A 25,775-nucleotide genomic window follows, 5' to 3' on the forward strand; every position below is an offset into this window, starting at 1 on the left:
AACAGATGGGGCATGCTAAAGGGCAACACAGAAATGCATCAGTTTAAGAATGAAGCTAGTTCAGTGTGTCCCAAAAGAAATGCATTCTAATATTTACCACTTAATACACTGTCATACTCTACCCTTCCAAAGTCTTTTTTTTTTTTTTACGCAAAATAATTTAGAGAAGAATGTGCACTGTTTTTTCATGAAGCTTATTACTAAAATTAGAAAAAAAAAAAACAGAAACAAAGGACAGGGAATTTGTCTTTCCAATTTCTTGTGCATAATCTTTATTTCTATATCTTAAACTAGGTATTGAATGTTAGTCACAGACTTCAAAAAATGGTTCACAGCATATGCTTTACTGAAAAGAGATTTGAGCTTTGAAGGGATAAATATCCTTTAAATAAAAAGTATTATTGCAATGTTATAGAATACTTTATTCTCATTTTAAAAATAAAAAGTAGTCAGGTCTACTAGTGTCTGAGCAGGAAGGCTTAAAATCCAGTGCTCCCATAGTTACAGCATAGCAGGCAAGGCTTTCAAAGCTACCATTCCTTTACCGCTGTTGTTTGAAAGACTGAACTTATCACTGTCTCATAAAATGTGCCACACAGACACCTACCTTTCAGAGCCCACATACCATCAACATTTAATAGGAAAACACAGTTAAGATGTAAGGGGTTAAGACATTACTGACAAGAGCAGAGCAAAACAAATAAAAAAAAACCCAACAGATGAAAGCTGCTGAAGCAGTGATGTATTTGACAGAAGTCATCAGCAACCATTTTTCCTCAAGTACTACTTGGTTTTTGGCAACCTCTCCCAATTACTGACTCTGATGCAGTACGTTTTCATCAGATTCCGCAAGCTAAAGATAGCATCAAACTGATTACAGCAGTATGCATAATTAAAAGCAGCATTTCATTAATGGCATAGCTTTCCCACTTGTACTTTCCTGGCGTTAAATGGCAATAGCCTAAGTAGGTTGAAATACAGGAATGGTGGCTCTTGCTCTTCAAATTCAAGATCCCTTCCACCCCCCTAAAATGTGAAGATGTGAACCAAGCAGTGACTGTGCAAAAACACCCCCAAACGAACAAGCAAAAAAACCCACCTCAGTCAGTGAGACAAGCTGGCAGGAAGTGATACAAATAATCTGTGGCATATTTTAGTGAAACTTGCTAGACTGTTCCTTGAAGCTGTGAGAACAGTCCATGCAACACTATATCTAACAAGTCAAATGAAGATATTATGTTTTTCTCCAAGGTATGAAAAAAAACAAAACCAAAAAACCCAAAAAAGCGAAAGCATGATTTGGTTAGCTAGCCCTCTTCTCACAAACAGGGCTATATACAATTCTCTAATGTAAACGCAGCCACACTGTCTTCATAATAAATGTGCAAGCAAGACATTCAGAAGTGCAGAAATGAATGTTCAGCATGACAAATTGATGGTACAGAAGACAGCTTGCAAATCTTTTCTGTATGGCAAAAACTTTGTGACCAACTACATTTATTAATGTTTTCTTCTTTATTACACACACAATACCTACCTCTTCCAGGAGTTTGTTTTTTTGCAAAATCTGCTTATTCAGAGATGCCACCTTCCTTCTATGTTGTTGGGCAGCTCCAAGCCTTTCTGGTCGCTCCTCAGCAGAAAGCTCAGACTGCTAAAACAAACAATAACAACAGCCTGATGGACCTCACACCACTACTCTTTGCTTCTTCAGTAGCTCAGAAAATGCCAAAGTGGGACATACCTGTGATATTCCTTACCAAGAGCTGTTTCCCACTATACAACAGAAAGAATGACTTACCACTTTATCTCGCATCAAGGTAAGGAAATGGCTGAACAACTGAATTATATCCCAAAGGTGACAGGTAAATTAAGCTCAAAATAAAGTCAGGTGCCCTGAGTGAGGTGGGAAATACTATAGTAAACTAGAAGAAATACATTTTTCACATGAGCATTACAGTTAAACCTGGCCTGGTAAAGTCAGTTCTTAAATGAAAAATATTACCAATATGTCAAAAAACCTCCTTACGCAGTGTTATTTACTGAACTCGTTGTATCAGATGGGGAATATTGCTCCATAACCCAATCAGCAGATCTAGAACTTGAAAAATTGTATATTTAGATTTTGAAATACTGGCTTGGATGTATCTTTATGCTGTATGACAATTAAATACTCAGCATGGTAGATACATTTAACACTCTAAGTGGTTTCTTTTATTTTTTTTGGTGTGCATGTGTGTACTGTTGACGCCAGCCTTTGAAAACTACTCAATCTAGCATGCATTGCCAAGAAAGTGTCTCATAAAACGTAATGAAGACAACCATCTGGACCCTGTTCTCTTTGAATTGAGAAAGGAAAGCTGCCAGAAACCTTCTTTACCAGGAACAGCATTCATAATAGAAATTGTGTATTTGTGGTAGGCAGTAATTAAATAATAATTAAAAATTGGTGATAGCTAGATGTCTACGTGATTATTTGACTCAGCATTGTTTGTATCTTTTGGAAGTCCTCACTTAAATATATCCATTTGTTTTGGTAATTTGCTTCATGCACCCAGACTTTTTTTTTCACAGTTACTCCATTTTCCAGTATTTTGCTAGAAAAATGGTTAATCTGTAAGTACTTCAGGTGCTAATATTCGCAGAGTCTGGCAAAGACTTCAATACCAAGTGCTTTTTTGAATATTTACCAAATGTTGACAAGCACTACAATGTATAAGCAGCAGAAATGGTACAAGAAGAATTAAATACTCCTCACTCATATTTGCTCCTGGTATCCACTCAAAGCAGATGTTTCCTTAACAGCTTAATTTTAAACGAAAATAAGAGGCAAAACCTGTCTTCCTCATCTCCATTTTCTGTGTTATTCATATGGAGGAGCATCTTAATGATTTGTTATACTCTTACATCCACAGAAAGAAAAGACTAATTCTGACATCTTAACCCAGCAATTCACAAACTTCCTTCACATATGTTAGGAAAGGAAAAATGCCTCTCAGCAGCACCTGTTAACACTGAACTATTCAACAAATAAACACTCAGATGTACTTACTCCTCTCATTATTTAGCCAAATCACATTCCCTCATCATGTCATGTAATCTCAGACCCCATCCTGCTCACCATACTTTCTGCCTATCTAATATGCATACAATGCAAATCAAGAAAACTGGAAATGCAAGCGCAAGAAACATCAGCTAAATCAGCCCCAGACTGACCTTGCAAAATAGTTAAAATTCATACAGTACAGGTTTGGTATAAAGAAAAGGTCATGTCTTAAGAAGCGGACTGTTACAGCTTACTTGAAATGGGAAATAACCATCACTGTAATAAGGAGGTTACTGCAAAAAAAATCCTTATGGACTGCAAATGAAAAAGCTAGGGTTAAGCCTCATGCAGTCAAAGTGGGCTAAGAATCTGCTCTGCAGTGACACTAGAGCTTTAAAGTTACTGAGGAACTGGGTTCCAGTTTGTGGAGAAAAATGCATCTTTCAGCAGAGAAGGAAGAAAACACAAATTATAGAAGCTACTTTGCGTTTGACAATACTCTTATTACTTGGGTCTCTTACTAGACTTAAACAACAGTTGCCTTTTGAACATAATGTAGGAAAGCTATAGCTGAGCACTAGTGTATGACTGTTTATTAATTTGATATTCTATCTCAAAACAAGAACTTAAATTACACGTGACAAAAAGGGATACATGGATACATCCTTCAACTTTGTTAGCACACACTATCCCCACCACCAGCAGGCGTAGACTCGCTTCTGCATTCTTCTGCATTCCCTGCAACTGCTCAGTTGCCCTAAAAAGATATAGCCCATTCAAATAAACAAGACTAATCCCGTCATGGGAAATGAGGATATTATTGTTAAGTTAAAACACCGTATTAATTATGCATGAAGATAACTTATCTATGTCAGCTCAAAAACTGCTAGCTAAAATAAATGGCTAATTCTAGACTTAAAAATCCTGCCTCCCACTGTTCACACATAAAAGTTTTAAATGGGAAGGTGGAAGGAAATACATGCAATTAATGTTATTCTTTGTAATGAGATTCTCTCACACACATTAGTGCTATAAACTTTCTGATAATTAAAGAAAGAGAATTCAATCATTACAGAACTTCACATTCTTACAACCAAAATACAACTGAAAACCAATGAAAGAGTATCTGTACAAAACCACAAACTTTGTAGCTGTAAATAATTTTGTTTATCTCTTCATGTTCCACCATCTCCTACTAGCAAATAGATTTCAGAGGTTTAGGTCTGTCTCTAACTCCATCATAACTGTCTCAATTGGAAGTTCACTGTCTGAAGCCCACTGGGAAAAAAAGCGGTCTCCAGCCTTGGAACATCTCATATCTGTTTTCAGTAAAGTTCCATGTAAATCTTTCCAGTCATTTCAATGTAATTTGCTGACACCTTTCCTTGCCCCTTTCTAGAGGCTCAGGAATCCTCCGCATCTCACTTTATCATTGAGGGTTTCCTCAAACTAAAGAAATATAAAAATATCCAATTTAGTATTTTCCTTGAAAGACAACCCCTAAACATATTAAATGATTGAAATGCTTATTGTATGCTCCTTCAACTAGCTGTACAGGGTGCACATTATTCTCCAATGTAGGATTCTAGAAGCCCAAAAATATTCTGAGTCAACTTTCTAATATAGAAGCAACTCACACACTACATTTAAAACTGTTGAAGAGGATCCTTCTTCAGGAATTTTTGAAGGGGGTAATTTTGAGACAGCACTTCTTCAGTTTTAGCATTCCCTCATTTTACTTTTCCTCCTTTTCTACTCCTAGCAAAACCACCTGTTATATATGACTATACTTGTACATTTTCTAAAACAGTAAAATCAAAACTATTTTGAATAACTGGCCTTAGAAAGCTGGTGATGAATAGACAGATAAAAGCCATGTTAATTTTCTCCCAGTATTTTCAGGAAGTTAGGTACAACCAAAATCTTCCCAGTTTACCCAGCAAGTTAACACAGCAGCACAAGAAAAGACAAATGCAGAAAACTGTATGCACTGACCTTCTGAAAAGGTACCACCTTGTAAGGAAGGTCTTGGCACATGGCAACATCAGATCTAGAATTTTCTTTGCCAGCTATCTTCACTGGGAAATTACAAAAACTCTGGCAGACAAATAAGCACTGTGTTCTTCAGACTATGTATAGTTACAAGGGATTAAAACTATTGCAACTCTATATATCCAAACACTGCTGATGCTTTAATAAACTGGTAACATCCTTAACTCTTTTTTCCAGGTGTATGCATGCACACAGAATTTTTTATGTTGGCCACATCTAATAGATCTGAAAAGCAAACCATTTTTGGTTTGACGTGAATCAGTTCTCATTTTCCAGAGTATTAATCATTCTTCTACAATAGTCAAGATCCTGCTGCCTTCTCTCGGAACAGAAGAAATAACACTGAAATATGACCATTGTGCTTCTGTTCTTCAATTCCCTTTTAATAAAGAAAGGCCAAGAATTTGCGATAGACTACACTGAGTTATAGGGTTTATCTCCCAAATGGGAAAGCTCCATACCTCATGTGTCAACAAAAAAAAAGAAATATGAGAAGACTATTGGATGAATACGAGCAACCTATAACTCATATCTGGCAGTGATGTATGTATTGCTTGAAGAGCAAGATTTTCTCTTCAAATTACAGTAAAAACAATCACAGTTGAACACAATAAATGGAGCCAATAGGCCCATTTAATTGTCTTGGATTCTAAAAGCAACAAAACTCTGGTTTTAATACTAAATTCAGAACTAGAGACCCAGGGCATGACAGAGAATTGGAGCCCAGAACACGCAAGAGCCCAGAGTCTGAAAATCTGCGTGGAGGAGGCCTAGATTTTTCTCTGAGCAGGACTACAGAACTTCTATGCTTAACACTGAACACTCTAAAATGCATTAAGAGTGTAGGTCTCTTATTTGAACAGGTATCAACCCAGGCCCTTCTTTACTCATTAAAACATTTAATCAGGCGCTTAAAATCGAACACAATCCAGGAACAGCTACTAACACACTAAAAGCTTGTGAATGTTTAAATCTCATTGAAATACTTTCCTGAATCCTGACTGTACTATCTACAGCATATATGAAACAGTGCTGTTTCAAAACAATCATGAAAATTAAGTTCAAAACTTAAGGCCTAAATTAACAAGCTATCAAACACAACTTAGTAAGCCAAATACAAGCAAATAACACACTTACCTTTTCAGCATATTCTGACACTATTTGCTTGATCTCATCTGACTGGAGTCCAACAATCTGGCCAACTGTGCTTGCTGTCAATTTGCCCTGCAATCGTGTCAAGAAAACGTGGAATTTTGCAGCTGCTTCTGCTTTTTACATGGCAAATTCCCCAAGCTCCAATTTCAACAGAAATGTACATAACCTTCACACTGGGTAATAATCTCTAGCCATAAAAGACCGTGAAACATTCCACCCCCGAAAAACTTCACTGATGGAAATTTCCCATTTACAACCTTTTAACAAACATGAATTCAGATTTTCAAAAACCTACCTAATTCTATTCTGTATACTGAATTTTTCATGTGCAGTAATAAAACTCAGTATTAGACCACATTTGGAGCTGAACTATAACAATAAAGATGTGTGAAAGAATGCACCTTTCAAATTGGATGCATGTACAAAAACAATCTTCAAGCAAAACTGAATTCTACAGTGGATTTCAGTAGAAAGCACGTCATCAACTTTGAGACTGGCTAATTACCACCTTTGCTCCTGTGACTTCAGCATAAACAGAAACAATGTTGCACAACTGAATTTCTTCCTAGTCCTCTCAGGCAGGTTCCATTATATCATTAACTACAACCAATTAAGAAAGGAAGATACATATACAGTATTTTCAATGTTTCAGACTAATCGTGGTGTTTGTAAATATTTACCAGTTACTCTGAAAAACAACTGGAAATGAAAACAATTTTCCTTCACTCTTCCCAGTAAAACGATTACTCCTGTGGTTACCTTCACATGATAAATAAAGTAAGATCACACTGCATCTTGGGTAGTTGCAAAGCAATGTCTTTCCCCTGAAATTCCCCTTGCAGAAGCCATTTTAAAGAGGCACTTATTTATACTGCTTTCATTATTTCAAGGCAAAAGATTATGTCACCAGACTCATAAAAATTACTGTCGTCCTAATTCAACCATCTTTTCATGCACTCCCTTCATGATAATTTAAACACTGTCATTCCAAGATTTCAGACTCATAATTAACCCAATTTTAGGAATAATTGGCATGATCAAGTATAATGTAAACAAAGCTTTATCAGTTTTAAGTGCAGTTTACCTCTTCTGTTGCCATTGCAGCCATTCCGGTCATCAAAGTTTTAATGCGAAGCTAGGGCAAAATAGGAGGGATTACATGTGATAATTTATCTTTTGTCATTTAACTTGCTTCTGCTTAGTGGCAAGGACACACACATACAATTAGTATCATATAATATGCATATTTTATTGCATGTAATAGCAGAGTAAGTCTACAAAAGTTAACGAAGAGGTGGCTGAAGTCACCAAATTTAAGGAAAATTTGTTATAGTAGTAAAGGTTCAGAAAATTCAGCTCCCACTGTCAACTAAAACCTGGCCTTTTAAAACCACTCTGATTTTAATGCAAAGGCATTGGGTTTGGTATTAAGCATCAACAAACATTTAATGCTTTGCATCAATTTCAGGTCCCATATTCTCCTGTGAGTCAGAATTCTCTCTTGAGCAAAGCTTAGAGATTTTCCCTCTTTCAAAGAAGGACTGTGCAGTGATAGCTGATGCCCTCCCCCCACACTAGTAACATCAATGCCTGCTATCGATGTGGCACACCTCTTCAGCAGCTTGAAGGTCATCTTCATCACAAGGCTCAGCTTTTCCTGCTGCTGCAAGCCCTGGGAGTACCGCAGTTTTTTTATCTTCAGCCTTTTAATGGAGAATTAAGAAAATATTATATCTAGTTGTAGTATTCTAAAGTATTAAGGAGGACAGCAAGAAGAAATCTGCAACACAGCTGTTCTGTTTTTATTAATACGTTTCAGCTGGAACATCCTTACACTCCAATTCATGCTAACTGAAATGTAACCCCCTCCTTGATTTCACAAGAATTCCAGCCGTTCAAGATGGGTATCTAGCTTAATCTGGACCCATCTGGGGCAATGATCCTTTATTACACAGCCTTCTGAGAGCAACCAACCTCAGAAGACAATTACCTACCCCAAAATGTAGGAGAAAGTGGTTGGGTATTTTTCATAAAACATTATTTTCTAACAATATCACAATCAGACAACGTCAAGTGTTAAATTGCCTAGTTCAGGGAAAAGACTAATAAGAAGTGGTGACAGACAAATTTCTAGGTCGCTCTAGTGCACCACCAACCTGAGTAACCTCCCACTTCTGCCTTACCGGAGATTTAATTTACACAGCAAGCATGATGGCTGTCTAATAAAAAATATTAACTCTATTAAAAAATCTACTATTAACTCTACGTGACTGCAGTCTGGCAATTACTTTGAGGAGGAAAAGGTATGCCTAGATTGGAAAAACATCTCGATTTCTAAAATTTAACTGCTAGATTTGTCTGTGGACTATTGAGATAACAAAGAAGTGCAATGTCAATATACAAAATGTACTGCTGGGTCCACCACACACTTACTGTCTTTCTTCACTCTCTCTGTAATAAAAATTTGTAGCTAAAATAGTATCTGCACTGAAATAATAAAACTGCAAATACTCTGACAAGGACATTTTATGATTCCATAATCACCAAAAGCACAGCAAGGATGCTACTTTTCAAGAGGCACTATGACTTATTTATGACATGCGACCATGTTTCTCTATCACATTAAATAACATGTTACGTAATAAATGCCTACAAAACTTCTTACCAAGCCGAATGGTTCTTTGAAAAAAAACAAAACAACACCACAAACCTTTTAACCTTTAGTTAAAAAAAAAAACAAAACAAACCACCACCTTTTAACCTTTAGCTAAAAGTTACTCATTAAACAGACAGGATATGTCATTACCTCACATTAAAAACCAAAATCAAAACACCTAAGCTCCCTTCCTTCCAAAAAAAAAAAAAAAAAGTTTGCAAAATGCAATGTCTAATTACAAACAAAAGAAACCTTTTCAAAAAGGAGGGTAAATTGCATCTTTCATGGCATGCAGATTTTTAGCTCCAGTTTTACGATTTTTAAGAGATGGTAATAATAGAAGCTGCAGCTGGTTATTGTCGTATACCTTTAAGATCTTACAGTAACCAACACTTCAGCAAAAACAATGCAATTCTTCCCACAATTTGAGTATTTAAAAATTGTGTATTTTTTTACCTGCTCTGTTTTTCCTGCTTGTCTGCTAAATCCGTATCTCCTAAAAGAACAATAACAAAATGAAAGACATTGTTTTTCTTCAATTTTCAATGTAAGAAATGCACCAACAGCCAAATTCAGGTTAGTTTTGGAATGCTTCAAATAAACTAAATAAGCAGGTACTGCAGCATATTTGAAGAATAATTTCAGCTCCATCTACTCTTTCCATTATGATTTCCAAATCTAGACATTTCATGTTTTCTTATAATGCTCATGAAAGGAAAAAATGTTCTCTTTCCACTTGGAAGTTATTCCTGAGCTATTATTAGCTATATACAACTGAATACTGGAAAGGCCTCAGGAAATTGTCAATACAACCTCTACTCCTCTAAGCATTCATGTTTGTGCGCTCTGATGAATTCACAATTTCTTTCTGAAGCATGGCATTCAGAGCTTTAAATACATATTCAAATAGACTTCTTTACATCTGTTAGCTTGTTGTTTGTTTTTTTTTGAGGGAGAAAATGAAATTATCATTTGAGCTATGCTGTTATTTTAGAAATATTACCTTAAAGAAAAAAACAGGTAGAAAGAAATTTTAGATATGAGCAATCATCTTTGGCATTACGAAGCACTACAGCCATCATCAACATAGATGTGAAAATAAAAGTGATGCTCCTGACTAACTTACAGCTACAACTGTCACTCTTATTTGTCCAGTTCCTTAACTACTGCAGAAGCAGGAGCCATATGTATGATAACCAAGAGGCAGTTTGTAGGAGAAAAAAAAAATCCTCTCCTCATGATTTTCTGTGACTGCAGTCTACATGCAGTAAACTAATGAAAGGTTCACTTCAGCCATTTTAATTCTAAAAATTTTCAACTCTATTCCTAAATCTAACATTTAGGATTTGCCTTTTTCAGCAGCATTCTTGTTTCTCTAACAGTGTTGAAAAGTGGACAGTAATCCCCACTGCCACCACAGATTTCTGGGAGTAATCTTGGAGTCGTACTCTTGATACTAGGGTTCACAGTAGACATACTATCACCTTCCCGAAGAGTTTCCTTCTCTACCAAAACATGTGAAGCAGATATTTATGTATCTCACTACTGTGGTTTTCTTAGATAGTCTTTATTTTTGCACCATACAAAAAAGTTTTCTGATCATGAGTTTTATGCTTTGAAAATTCATTAAGAAATCAATACCAGAACACATATAAATCCAGCAATCATTTTCTTCCACTTCCAACCAATTAATGTTAAGCTCTTTATATCAAATAGATAATTGTATGGTCTTTCAATAAGCCCTGTCCTTTCTATCACGAATTTAAATAAATGTCCTTCCAACATCAAACACCTCTTCTCCCTTTGTTTTTCTGCTAGGGCTCCGATATACTGTCAAGGTCACCTCCACAAATATTGACTCCGAGAGGTATTTTCCTTCCACAAAGCTCACAATTTCTTGGTCATCTCATTAATCCCAAGCGACTTCTCATGTGTGTGTAATGATGCACACAATACAACAGAAGAGCTGTCCCTTTGTATTTTCAATGCCTCCTACTTTTCTGTTCTTATTTCTTCTCTCTGTGCTTCAACTCTCCATCATCCATTTTCATTGTTTTTTATATTAAAGACTTATCATTTTTTCCCAGCAAAACCAGTTTTACTTGGGTCTCAACTGTTCCACAGTACCTAAAGCTAAAACAATAGTAATAATCTATTAAAAAAAAAAATCTTTCATTTATTTATATTTTCAAGCTACATAGTGACTTCAAGTTTTGCCTTTAAACCACCCCCCCCCCCCAAAAAAAAACCACCAAAAAACTCCAAAACAAAACAAACCCTAAAATTACTCTAGAAAAATCATACACATGAATTCCCTTACAGGTCATAAGGTCATAAACTGGTTTATATTCTTTTTTTTGGGAGATGTCTGTTGACACCAATATGGAGTAATGACATTAAACAGTACAAGAATTATAAATAAACAGACTGGGAATACACCAGTACTTTGTTTTTCCATACCAGCTCTTTGGATTCCTATGGTGAGCACTTCAGAGGCAGCAATGACCTGATCTAAATCTAGATATTTCAGAAGGCATGTTTTCTGCTGAAGAGTCAGGAAAGAAATTCACATGCCAAGTAGAATAATCCCTGACACTATCACCAAATTACAAATTCCATTTTCACTGGGGAGGAAGGAATCTGACTCTAAAATGGATGATGTAAATCAAGCCTAACTCTACTAGCAGTAGAAAAATAGCAAGACTCATTTGATTTTTTTCCCTGCTTTCTGGGATTGCTTACAAAGAGGCAACATTGATTGACAGAAGCATCATGAATTTAAAGTACTTTTATGAAGCAAAGAACAAGTATGTTAAATAAAAAAATCTAAGCATAAAATCAGAACTTGGGCTCCCACTATTAAATAGTGCACATATAAGGACTGTCCAGTCCCCAGAGAATTTATAAGGTAAGCAAACAAAATCTAAAACCAAGAGAAGTCTGAAACAGTTTCATTCTCAAGTAGTAGGGAAAAAACCCAACCCAAACAACCCAAAAACCACAATGCAAATTTTATACAGAATGCTTCTAAATACACACAATACAAACCCCACGAACAATTAAATGAAGCCTTTCACCTGCCATATTCCAGAAGTGTAGCATGAACCTTTGATTCTTCATCTAGCAGTTCTTCAGCTCCCTTCTGACGTTTGTATTTTCTCTGGGGTTTGTAAACCTCCTGAAAGACAGTGAATGAATTCAAAGCTGGTAAAAGACTTTTCTGAAATAAATGAATTGTCATCTAGAGTGACATATATACCACTGCTTGCCTTCCAGCTCCATATACTTACCCAAATAAACACATCTTTCTCTTTTTGGAATTACATGATAAAAATCTCACTGAATTTACTTCTAAACAATTTGCTACAGGACATGTCTTTCCAGGTTTTAAAAAAATTACGAATGGGTATTTAGCAACAAACATGATTTCTTCAACCATCTCCTCCACCATGTTTGAAAAAAAGAAGTGAAAAATAACATAATCAATATCTATTCAATATCTATGATTTAGCTGATAATGGCAGTGTCTAGAAATGCTACCTCCTTTACAAGCTAATACTGATTTGTAATCTCTGATTAGATAACTAAATGCAATTACTTTCTGTAATTATTACTTACTCGATGATCACAGGTTACGATGGAATTAAAATAGATATAATTGCAATTTAAGAACAAAATATCTTAAGACATTTGATATTAAAATAATTTGATATCATGGTATCCCAAAGTGACCCTATAGCTGGACAACAACCCATCAAATATAACAAGGGTTCACAAGCATTATTTTGTGCTGATAGAGCTACTTCTAATTTAAAAACAAAATGGGAAACACCATTATCCCACAGATACAACTGCTACAGCATTGTAAATACAGTCTATATTAAAGTACCTTTTTACAGATAGTTATCTTCCATTTAGATCAACTGTGTCACTATAAAAAGTCTGTATATGTAGAACAACATTAGAGAAATTATTCTAACCCAGGCACAAAAAACCCAAAGCTAAAGGAAATCCTAGCCCTTAGCACAGCAGAGGAAAACTTCATCACCGGCATCACATAATCAGTGTCAAAAAGGAATACGACCCTCTCTTCTGGTCTGTTCCGTATTAATATATTTCAAATATATGAATTTTGAATAGGTTAACTTAAAATATGCTTAAATATATTTTCAAATTTATATTACATATATTTTTAAATTCATCTGTTTTAAATACATTAATTTAAATATATGAACACTTTGAGGGCCAGAATGCTTAGGAGAAATACATTACAAAAGCCAAAACTGAAATTAAAGTTTGGTCTTTCCACATATACATTTAAATTCAGAAAATTATATTCACACAACACAAAAGGTTCAATGCAAGAAACTGCAAAGATTTCAAAAGAAAATAGAAAAGATTTTTTGCTTGAACTGACTTTTTGTACAAACATGAACTATTATTTTCAACAAGCAATTCCTACACTATAACACTGCCAAAATAGCTTTCAATCTTTTCAAAGGCATGTAATCCCAAAGTAATAAGTGAAAATAGACAGTATTCCTTGGCAAGTGTCTCCTGAATTTGTCAGTTAGCATTTGCAATTTTTACTTTATTTTCCATCTCAATTTCTGTCATCTTTGTTTCCAGGTACTAAATCTTGCTACATTTTTGACTGTCAAATGAAAAAAACGTTCTATGATCAAGAATCTCACACTTAATGTACTTTCACACCTACAAAAAAGCAATTTAAGTTATAAAAATAATTATAACTTTTACAATGACATTCTGTATTATATCTGTACTATACAAAGTGTAGACATCATACCACACATTAGTCTTGGCATCAGATAACTGAGTTGTTGAACAAGGCCACTGCAAAATAATCTCAATCCACTAGTCAGTCACCTTTCAGTAGTTATAGTTCCTTTTCCAATAGCCATTACTAATATTTAATAATCCCTTTTCTAACCTTTCAGCCTGAGCATAACCATAAATCTCACTGTATTGTCCCCTTGAGGAGGACAGGCCCTTAGACCAGTTATAATAATGAATTCAGGCAACAGAGTGATCTTTCAAACTTGGTGGTCCTCCTTTAGGAAAGTGGATTTCTCTTTTGATTCCAATGCATAATAGAAAAGTGACCCGCAACAGGGCCTTCATCTAATAGCTGCCACCTTTTTCCAGTTCCTATGGATAGATTGGCAAGCTTTGCATCTTCTCCCGTGACAATTCACTCTGTATGTTCTCCTAGACTGCACTCATGCCTTAATGCCTTAAAGAGATCTCATTAACTAATCTGCCATTAACAAGTCAGGTGCCAGCTGTAGTTATAACAATAGCAGATATAATTCTGACAGAGCTCATGTTTAAGAAAGATGTGTTTGTCTAGCAATATCCCAAGTAATGATGTCAAAACAACAAACTACAAAACTTATCTACCATGAAAATGCACCTAAAAACTAGAGATCTGTGATCCAGAGGAAAAGACAGAATAAATACACCTTTATCAACCCTGAAGATAGATCAAAACTCAGGAGAGCAGCCATTATGCTGAAAGGCAGGAGAGCTATTCAGTTATTTAGACAGGGTAGCCGAGTGGTACAAAATACTATCAAACTTTTAAGATTGTATCTTGTTTTCCTCGATTTCCATTATCTGTTTCATTAGTGGACCCTGAAAATGAAACTATTCCCTTAGCTGCAGAAGTAGACACATGCATATCCACTCCAAGACCACGACCTATAAATTTTAAAGTAACAGCCCTAATATAATGGGTAAGTGAAAACCAATTCACTAGCTTCAACCACCAAAGAAACACATGATTTGGCATACATGTACCTGCTTCACTGTTGCCATGTCATTCTCTTCAAGCACTAAAAAGCAATTCCAGAAAACACGCTGAAAGATATGTAAAGGAAACCCAACTAAGCACCATGGGACTTTAGACAAGCCATTTGAATGGACCTGATGTTTACTAGGTAACTGCACACTGAAAGCAGATTGCATTCCTTCTTTTCAGACAAGTTCTCACAAATAAATGCACTAATAAAGCAGGGATCCCTTCATCAGTGTTAATCAAGTATCTTCTGTATGTTTTTAAGTTACACCAAAAATTCTAGGTACTGATGTCTCATAACAGCATTGTTAACACTTTATCTCTTCAGTTACAAGGCTGGTATCAGCCACTTGGACACAGAATCCTTGGTGCTAAAGACAATGCAGGTAGAAAATGGACGCATTTTAATCACTTCAAAAATTAGGACAATTATTCTGAAAGTTGAAAATAAGCAGATGCTCAATGAATTTCAAGTGCTAATTGATCCAACACACATTTGGAATTTGCTTTCTTACATGGATTTGCATTCTCTCTCAATTTAAAGGGTTATAAAGGTGCACAAATAAAACAATAATAGCCATTCACAGGGAAGCTAACTTGTAAAACAGATCTCACTAGAAAGACAAGTATTGCTGGCTGGAGCAGAAGATTCACTCAGTATCTGCTAATAATTAGAAAACCCAACCAAACCATGGGGAACAACACTCAGAGACTAATTGAAAAATTAAAAACAAGAGTAATTACACAGATTAACAAGGGATTTGCATTGGTCATCACCTGGAGACTTTCATAGCAATGTTTTTTTTCTATAAACATACGCTGTAATTTAACTACATATCAGGCTCAACAGCACTCACGTCATTAATATGAAAAACCAGCTACCTCCAAAACATAACAAAAGAGTGAGATGACTTGTCTGGTCTGTTATGTAAGCTATCATACAACTTCTTATATTGGCACTTAACACCTATTCCATGGATGAAGAGTGCAGGGTGTCTAGCTAGAGCTACCTGAAGTTACAAAACTACATAGTGGTTGAAGTTGGAAAGGACCATCAGAGGTCATCTAGTCCAACCTCCAGAATCAAGCCAGGTCACCTAGAGCACACTGCTCAGGATCATGTCCAGACAGCTCTTGTGTATCTCCAGGGAAGGAAGGAGACCCCACAACCTTTCTGGGCAACCTATTCCAACACTCAAATCACCCTCACAGTTCAGGTGGAACCTCAACTTTCATTATATATTCACTGTCTCTTGTCCCATTGTCTGGCACCACCAAGAAGAGTCTGGCCTCATCCTCTTGACACTTTCCCTTAGGATACTTACATATACTGTAAGTGTGTAAGTATGTGTACACCCTGACCCTTCTCTTCTCTGGGCTGAACAGGCCTGGCTCCCTCAGCCTTTCCTCATATGAAAGATGCTCCAGACCCTTAATCATTCTAGTAGCTTCTCATTGGACTTGCTCCAGGAACTCCTTACCTCTGCTGTATTGGGGAGCCCAGAACTAGATGCAATATTCCAGACGAGGCCTCACCAGGGCTGAGCAGAGACTGAGGATTACCTCACTTGACCTGCTGGCAATGCTGTTCCTAATGCAGCCCAGGGTACCACTGACTTTCTCATGCACAACAGCACACTGCTGGCATTGATTTTCTCAGAAGAGTGGGGTTTCCTATCTACTGAATAGTCTTGGAAGTATCCCGTTCAAAACATACCAAGATCATACCTTCTGAAATGATAGCCTTAGAATTTATCAAGTGCTACCTGCATATCTGAACTCAGTGATACAGTACATATATTTTAAATGTTACTCCTTGCAGTGTTCATGAACAAGCTTCCAAAAAAATATAAAACGTTTATTCAAGATTTAGAAGAAATGCATCTGAAGAGGTGGAACATTTCCCACAGATTAGGGAATCACACGAGGTGACACCACATTTCCCAACCAACATGTGCTACTTGAAGAAAGTATTGTCAAAGTAGGGTATTTCCACTACTAATTACAAGGAGTAAAAACAACAAGTGCTGAAATGCAGACATTTTAACTGAGATCATTGCTATTTTGTTAAAGACAAACAGTCCAACTGCTGATAGCTTCAGAAGAGTCTGCTGAGGGTTTAACATCTTATAAGCCACTTTGTGACTTTTGTTTGAGTGCATGGAATTCCACATTCTCTCTGCAGACTGTTGATACAGATTATATATTCATACAGTGCACACTTAAAAGGTTTTCTGATATGCTGGTATTTGAGACCTGATTTAAATATGAAGCTTGACATGTAACTTAACTGGGGGCATCCTCAGGAGAAAACCCAGGACTCACTGCATTAAAAAGAATTTACCACCACCATTTCTTAACCAAACCCATTAGTTTATCGATTATAAAAATCTAAAATACTTACAAATATATCAGTGACAGCTTTGATAGCCTTCTCTTTTCTTTGCATAAAATCATCATCCTGCAAGACATTAATGAAGGTGATTAAAAATACCAGGAACGGAGACTAAATCTCAGATACTGTAATGAGTCTAGCAAACTAAATTGCCAAATAGCTTCTAAACAAATTATCTGGTGAAATGTTAGTGGTTTCCTCTAACACAGAAATTTACTTACTTCCCTCATCAGATGGGTGGTAGATGTTTAAAACTGTATCCAGAAATACAGTCTTTCTGCTCTCTGCTTATAAAGTACCTGACACAAATGCAACGCCAGCCCACTACCAGGGTCTCAAATGATTCCTACACTGTGAAGAAATGAACTTAGGCTGGCCTTAATTGGAAAAGAAAAAATTCCCCTACTCTTATTTCAGTTTCTAAGCATTAAAAACAATAAAAAGAACTAAACAATATTATCTAAACCCCCAAAGCTAATAAAATCCAGCTGTCTTTCCCAATACGAGGTACATCTACCTTTAATGCTGTTACTGAACTAGAAACAAAACTTGGTTTTAAATATGGAATTGCCCTGGGATATGCATGAACAGAACTGGTGACTTTGCACTAAAGGCACAAACCCAAGCTCATTCTAGCCCTTCTCCTACACCAAGGAAACTTTGTATCATTACTGCAGAATAATAAGAAGAGAGGATCACAACACTGTGCTAAGCATGTAATTTCAAAACAGGTAGCATCTGACTATTAGAAGGAATGCTATTATCACCAATTGTGTAAAATTACTCTTACCACTACACTTTTAGATAAAACTCTACCTATCACTCCTCTGGCAATTATATTTTACAGAAACAAATGTATTTCCTTTTAACCTAAACCTGTCCTCTCTGTCTTCCCCCAAATTCAGTTTTTGAATGAAGATTTTTAGGAATATAGTTTTCAAGAACAAATGTTAGGGTTTGGATACAGGGAGAAAGGAGCTGACTTTGAACAGTCTAAAACAAAACCTAAGTTGGAGAACTGAAAACATGCCAATTCTCATTTAGCTTGATCAGCTTCTTCACAGCATGCCAGGTGTTTTCAAACACATTTCAGGCAACATAACTCCAGTCACACAGGCTGTATATACTGCACAGAGCTCTATATCTACTCCAGAAGCAGCCTACCTGGCATGTCAGACTGACAGAAAAGTACCAAATGTTGCAGAAAAACTAAGGCAACTATAAACCAAAGTTAACCAGTATCCATGAACTCTTCTCAGAACATTTTGAATTTGTACATGGATTCCTCTAGGACTGATTATGAAAACAACAGCAAAGGCAGATCTGGTATACTGGCCTGGTGTCAGAGCTGTGAAGCTGGTACTGCACCTAAGCATCTGACATAACAGAAACAAGAACTGGTTTAATCTTACCTCGGGTAGTCTATGAGTTTTTTGGAACTGTGATATTGAGTAAGAACGGATATAATCTCCCATTTCTTCCCTTGTTTCTATTGCACGTTTTACCAGCCACTGGAAAAAAAGAAAGTTTGTATCAATTGAAAGGGGGTGAATTAACAGCAGCAAACATCAAACTACTCCATAATTGGTTTTAACTTTTTTGTATGATAAAAGCTAAAGGCACATTTTAAGCACACAAACATTTATTTGTAAACATGGTAATTCAGAGACCTACTTCTAACAGAGTGCTTCAGTATTAGCTATTCCATAAACTTCATATTTGCTCTTCTATGTACTAAAAGCTCAGTAGAGCAATCAGATAAAGCATAAGCTAAGAAACCACATTTTCTCTTATAACCAGTTTTACATTTAAAACTCGAAATACCCTTCATTTTGCTGAACAATAGCAAACCAGACAAACCTCAATGAGCCATACTATTCACACCACAGTGGGATTCAATAGTCTAAAGAAGAACTGCCTTCCCTTCTAAACTCATTAGAGCAAAGCTGGGTATCGCCCCCAGAAACCACTTTTCTAAATGTTATTTGTAAATAGTGTATTACAAAATCTTACTTTGTTGCGTGATTTCCCTTTTTTTAGCTTGCACAGTAACTTCTCATATACTGAATTGCTTTTGCATTGTTATTTTTGTTCTAGTAAGTATGGGAAGAAAATTCTATTGTGAATTTCAGCTATTAGGAATTCTTAGTTGACAAATTCATTTATAAGCAAAAACATATGAAATCTTCTCAAGCATAACCAAAATTCACTGGAATTTTGCCAAATGAATTACTGTAATCCAAGTATTTGTATCTTCAATAAATTCATTCCAAAAAAGAAAAATGAAGAGTGCCTGTGGAATAGAAATGGATGTGGGCCACTTCAAACATTATTCTTTTAGCCTGCATCTTTAAGAAAGGAAAAAACCCACAAGATGTACCCTCAAAAAAACCCAAAACCTGAAGTGCCCTCCCAAAAATCTGACTTGCATGAAATTTACATTCTAGCAGAAGACATCTACTACTTAAGCTAAAAGTATGTTTTTAAAAAGTACATTTCTTCACACTAAGTAGTTATATTAGCAATAGTATTATTACTTGTTAAACATTAATAATGTTAATATAACAAAATAATGTAAGTATGAAAATACAGAGTAATACGTAATATAGAAAAATACACAGTAGTTCATGAAACAAAGGAACATTAATTTTCTGGCTTTTTCTTTTCATCTATACCATGGAATAGCCAGCATACCTCACAACTAACCAGACCAGGAGTTCAGTTGTACCAGTCTGCACAACATACATCTTCTTCTACATTCAAAAACCCTCAAAACTCTACTGTACTTTAAAAGCTATTGATCTTATAGTCCTACTGAGCAGGCCATACTGAATAAATAAGGAATCTCTCAGTACTAGGAAGCCTTTTATTTACAGCACATATAAAAGATGTGTCTACATGCATACAGGTTCACAGTCACAGAATGCTTGAGGCTGGAAAAGACCACTGAAGATCATCTAGTCCAACCTCCCTGCTCAAGCAGGGTCAGCTAGAGCACATTGCTCAAGATCGTGTCCAGACAGCTCTTGAATATATCCAAGGAAGGAGACTCCACAACTTCTCTGGGCAATCTATTCCAATCATCTCTCACTACTCCAAAGAAGCCCTTGGGAGCATACTTTAAAACAACAGATATTCCAGGTGGCTTTTACACAGTCTGTGGGCTCTGTTACAGTCATCCTCCTACAAGGCAAGCTTGAACTGTTCATAGCACCCACCTCTATCAGCCTGAGTGGGAGGAGGCGGGCTGAAGCTCTACTGGAATTTGAAGCAATTAGAAGTTGAACAGAAAATGTTCTTGGCTCTCAGTGCCAGGACCCAACACTGAACCTGTCTTGTACCACTCATTCATTATACTGTGACATAAAACACCATCTGGAACATGATCTCATCTCACTTATCTTGGCCGTAGACCAGGTAGAAGCCAATATAGCTAGGTTATGTGCATTTCTATGATTCCTTTTTTCTATTACAGATCACTTGCTGTTTTCAAAAACGACAGCTCCACCCTGAAAATACGTATCTTCAAGCCTATGAAATGTTCAAGAATAACCATATTTGTATGAGAAAAAAAGACTTCTTCTGACATTTATACGACCACACAAAAAGCCACAAAAGACTGAAGTACATTTTAAATAATGCTGGAGAAGATAAATTTTGTGAGCTGTTGACAGCCCATGCAGGAGGTCACATAAGAGATCAGATCAATCTCAGGATCCAAGTTTGAACCAGCAACTGTCTTCTCTGCTATAACCATGAACCCCTGGAAAGTGAGGGGAAGATGATGACAACAAGAGAAAATGCAGACTAGTAGATTAACAAAGCACATCCCAACACAAGTTTGCATACATTCTTTTCTCCAGGAATACAAGCAGAATTTACTAGTAAGAACAGCACCATTTTTGGCTGCTGAAATCTTTTTTTAGTTTGTATATCTATACCATTTTTTTTTTTTTTTTAAACTTCTGCTACATTCTATGGCAGTGAGCCAGCTCAATCTAATTTCTTCCTGTAGGGAAGGATTCATCTAAATTCCTCCCGTCATGTTCACCAGTCTAGCTTGCACAGTGCAAGAGCTTTTGGGACACAATGCCAGGTAGATGAAAGAGAGTCTGTATTATTTGGGGACTGATTTGAAATTTACAGATAGTAAGTGAAATTTTGAATTTAACAGGGAATTGAGTAAAATGTCATTATCAAATACATAAATCCTATATGCCATAGTGTGGTCAGCCTATTATAGCTCTTCTATGGTCTTTTTCAGAAGACAGTATGCTAGTGACACCAACAAGTTTCTTGAAAGCCTCCCTGAGTTGGGATGAATAAGGAACTAACAGTATCTGAAGCAGGCAGAACTTCACAGGGACCTACCAGAAAGCCACAGTTTCTAAAAACAATCCTCTACATACAGAAAAACTAAGCTTATCAAGAATTCTTCACCAAGTTTGGGTTAGATATGCCATTTATTGGCTAGCTACTGAGAGTCAGTGCTCTGAGAAATCCAGAAGCTGATTTCTTCCCTGTTCAGAATTAATGTTTTGCCTTTCCTGCCTTATTGGGTAAATATCCCAAATCAGGATTTTTGATCAAGCAGGTCAGAGAATATTTCATGTTCTCATTTTAGCAGAATTATTCTTCCTGTGAAAGAAATCTTGTATTGGATAAATATAACCATTCATTACCATCAAGTGACCAGAGCAAGAAATTAACATGGGCTGTATTTTTATTATTTAGGAAATTAGAAGTAAAAACTCACATTAACAAGATACAAACTTTCCACCTTAGGCAGCCTCAGCACAGCTTGAAAGCTGTATAACAGTAGCACATACCATGTAACTTTATGTGGGGAGTGCAGTAAACCTGTGTTTCCTCCAAAGCCCCCTAACTAGAAGGTTACAAGAAACAGACAACAGGAAATTTTACCACTTTTTATGAACTGGAATTTAAATTAACGTCTTGGTAAATCCTTTCATAGGCAGGAGATAAGGAGGTACTTGATGAAAAAGAAGCTTGCTTAACAGTGTTAATTTTCCCTATTTATCAAAGTTAAATTCTGCGTGCTGATGAAAGTAAAGCAATGATAATGAAATACTAAGGATTCTCAAGATAACACACGTAACTGGAACACATCACATGTTAGCTTAAACCTTAATACAATGGGGAACTATGAGCATGCATATGGTCAGTTCATGGTGCTCAACTGACACACAGTAACACGATCACATCATAGAATCATAGAACAGTTAGGGTTTGAAAGGACCTTAAGATCATCTCGTTCCACAACCCCCCTGCCATGGGCAGGGACATCACACACTAAACCTTATCACCCAAGACTCCGTCTAACCTGGTCTTGAACACTGCCAGGGATGGAGAATTCGCCACTTCCTTCATGAATTCTGTTCGCTGGCACTGTTTCAGTGCTTCACTACCTTTACAGTAACCTAAACTTCCCCTATTTAAGTTTGAACCCATTACCCCTTGTCCTATCACTACAGTCCCTAATGAAAAGTCCATCCCCAGCATCCTTAATAGGCCCCTTCCGATACTAGAAGGCTACTATGAGGTCTCCACGCAGCCTTCTCTTCTCCAGGCTGAACAGCCCCAACTTTCTCAGCCGATCTTCAAATGGGAGGTGCTCCAGTCCCCTGATCACCCTTGTGGCCCTCCTCTGAACTTGTCCTCAACATAAAAAAGACATGGAACTGTTGGAACACCAGAACTGCACACAATACTCCAAGTGAGGTCTCAAGAGCAGAATAAAGGGGCAGGATCACCTCCTTCGACCTGCTGGTAACGCTCCTTTTGATGCAGCCCAGGATACGCTTGGCTTTCTGGGCTGTGAGCGCACACTGCTGGCTCATGTTCATTTTCTCATTCACCAGCACCCCCAAGTCCTTCTCCGCAGGGCTGCTCTGAATCTCTTCTCTGCCCAGCCTGTAGCTGTGCCTGGGATTGCTCCGACCCAGGTGTAGGACCTTGCACTTGGCATGGTTAAACTTCATGAGGTTAGCATCAGCCCACCTCACAAGCATGTCAAGGTCCCTCTGGATGGCATTCCTTCCCTCCAGTGTATCAATCAAACCACACAGCTTGGTGTCATCGGCAAACTTGCTGAGGGTGCACTCAATCCCACTGTCCATGTCAGCGACAAAGATGTTAAACAAGACCGGTCCCAACACTGATCCCTGAGGGACACCACTCATTACAGGTCTCCAGCCAGACATTGAGCCATTGACCACAACTCTTTGTGTGCGGCCCTCCAGCCAGCTCTTTATCCACCCAGTGGTCCATCCATCAAAATGATGTCCAATTTAGAGACAAGGATGTCGTGTGGAATGCTTTGCACAAATCAAGGTAGATGACATCAACTGCTCTACCCCTGTCCATCAGTTCTGTAGCCCCATCATAGAAGGCCACCAAATTGGTCAGGCAGGATTTCCTGTTAGTGAAGCCATGCTGGCTGTCACCAAGCACCTTGTTGTTTTTCATGTGCCTTAGCATGCCTTCCAGGAGAATCTGCTCCCAGATTTTGCCAGGCACAGAGGTGAGACTGACTGGTCTGTAATTCCCTAGGTCATCCATTTTCCCCTTCTTGAAAATGGGGGTTATATTTCCCTTTTTCCAGTCATCAGGAACTTCACCTGACTGCCATGATTTTTCAAATATGATGGCCAGCAGCTTAGCAACTTCATTTGCCAGCTCCTTCAGGACCCATGGATGGATTTCATCAGGTCCCATGGACTTGTGCACATTCAGATTTTTAAGATGGTCTCGAACCAATTCCTCTCCTACAGTGGGCCCAAGGTCTTCATTCTCACAGTGCCTGCGTCTGCCTTCCAAGACTTGGGTGGTGCGGTCAGAGCCTTTGCTAGAGAAGACCGAGGCAAAGAAGTCATTAAGAACCTCAGTCTTCTCCAAATCCTGTGTAGCTAGTTCACCCGAGAGCTTCCTGAGGGGGTCTACGCTCTCCCTAATCTGTTTTTTATTTGCTATATAGCTGTAGAATCCCTTCCTGTTATCCTTAATATCTCTAGCCAAGTTTAATTCTGACTGGGCCTTAGCTTTCCTGACCTGGTCCCTAGCTTCCTGGACAACATCCCTGTATTCTTCCCAGGTCACCTGTCCTTGCTTCCCCTTTCTATAAAGCTCTTTTTTCATTTGAATTTTCCTCAGGAGCTCCTTATCCATCCAAGGAGGTCTCCTGGCCCTCCTGCTGCACTTCCTTCTGGTTGGGATGCAACACTCCTGAGCTTGTAGCAGGTGATCCTTGAAGACCAATCAAGAGTCTTGAGCCCCCCTGCCCTCTAGGGCTATATCCCATGGAATCTTACTAAGCAGGTTCCTGAAGAGGCCAAAGTCTGCTCTTTTGAAGTCTAGGGCAGTGAGCTTGCTGCACGCTCTTCTCACTGTCCTAAGGATCTTAAATTCAACCATCTCGTGGTCGCTGCATCCAAGGCTGCCCTGCAGTGCCACATTTCAAACGAGCCCTTCCCTGTTGGTGAGCACAAGGTCAAGCATGGCACCTCTCCTTGTCAGTTCCTCTATTACTTGCAGAAGGAAGTTGTCTTCCACACAATAGAGGAACCTCCTGGATTGCTTGTGCTGGGCCGTACCGTCATTCCAACAGATGTCAGGGTGGTTGAAGTCATCCATGAGAACGAGGGCCTGTGAGCGTGAGGCTTTTCCTATCTGCCTATAGAGTGCTTCATCTGCAGATTCCTCTTGATCAGGTGGTCTATAACAGATCCCCACAGTAATGTCTCCCATCACTGTTTTCCCTTTAACCCTGACCCACAAGCTCTCTGTTAACTGCTCAGCTCTCCGTTAACTGCTCCATAAATGCAGAATCTGACTCCACTTCAAAAAATGTAAAGTTTGGTGTGTTTTTCTTAAATGTAGATCAAAGAACACGTAAGAATTCTATCATCCATAACGTCACTCAATTCTTTAAAAACATTCATTTAAACTACTTCTCTGTAATTATTCATTCCAAAGTTAAATAAAGAGCCGAGTAATACTACATATCTTTGTTAAGCCCTTTATGCAAAGTTTTTCTAGCTTTTTTCAGCAAGGTATTGAAACATCACAAAACTATTACCTGTACAACAGGAAATATATGAATGAAATCCAGGCCCTGGATCTGATGTGGTTCCAAACGATGAGGACACTTCATTTTTGGCAATACCGATACAATTTTTTCAGTTAAGGCACTACAATAAAACAACAAACACGCACATGTATGTATGCTACAATTTTCTTTTATAAGTTACAAATTATTTTTCCAAACACAGTTAGAAGTTAGAAGGTTCCCTCTAGTGGCTTCCACTGTATACAGCTGTGAAAAGCAATCAAGCTTCCATTTACAAAATAGATTTTAATTCTACTATATATACAGTTAGTCTGTGAAGAAGTGATTAAACCCCTAGTGATTTCATTTATAGTACTGCACACAAAATTTTAAGATCTGCATGTCTGGTGAGATAAAATACCCATGTTAGATATATCTACAAACATACACGTACATGAAGAAACACTAGCTTTAAAAATAGTTCTACTAAGTAAATGATACGCAGTCAAAGAAAGTCCAGAATCAAATGAAGGACTTAAAAATTTGTTTAGCATAACTCCCAAAATATACCTTGATATTACTACT

At 37.4% G+C, this 25,775-nt stretch overlaps 1 protein-coding gene across 1 annotated transcript in view; it reads right to left on the bottom strand.

Annotated features, from left to right (window-relative positions):
• Positions 1-25,775, bottom strand: part of CCDC93 (coiled-coil domain containing 93) — a 51,233-nt gene that overhangs the window by 20,203 nt on the left and 5,255 nt on the right. Inside the window, exons 4-12 of the mRNA XM_061349596.1 lie at positions 25,221-25,332; positions 18,535-18,633; positions 17,132-17,188; positions 11,987-12,087; positions 9,366-9,405; positions 7,864-7,956; positions 7,338-7,388; positions 6,236-6,322; positions 1,538-1,654 (exon numbers count right to left, since the gene is read on the bottom strand). Of these exons, the coding sequence (XP_061205580.1) occupies positions 1,538-1,654; positions 6,236-6,322; positions 7,338-7,388; positions 7,864-7,956; positions 9,366-9,405; positions 11,987-12,087; positions 17,132-17,188; positions 18,535-18,633; positions 25,221-25,332 (757 nt within the window). The remainder of the gene's footprint in view (positions 1-1,537; positions 1,655-6,235; positions 6,323-7,337; positions 7,389-7,863; positions 7,957-9,365; positions 9,406-11,986; positions 12,088-17,131; positions 17,189-18,534; positions 18,634-25,220; positions 25,333-25,775) is intronic.

This window comes from Neopsephotus bourkii, unplaced genomic scaffold (assembly GCF_033783945.1).
Source record: "Neopsephotus bourkii isolate Nb327-2 ecotype Australia unplaced genomic scaffold, CSIRO-AGI_Nbou_v1 NB_450, whole genome shotgun sequence".
Taxonomy (NCBI): domain Eukaryota; kingdom Metazoa; phylum Chordata; class Aves; order Psittaciformes; family Psittacidae; genus Neopsephotus; species Neopsephotus bourkii.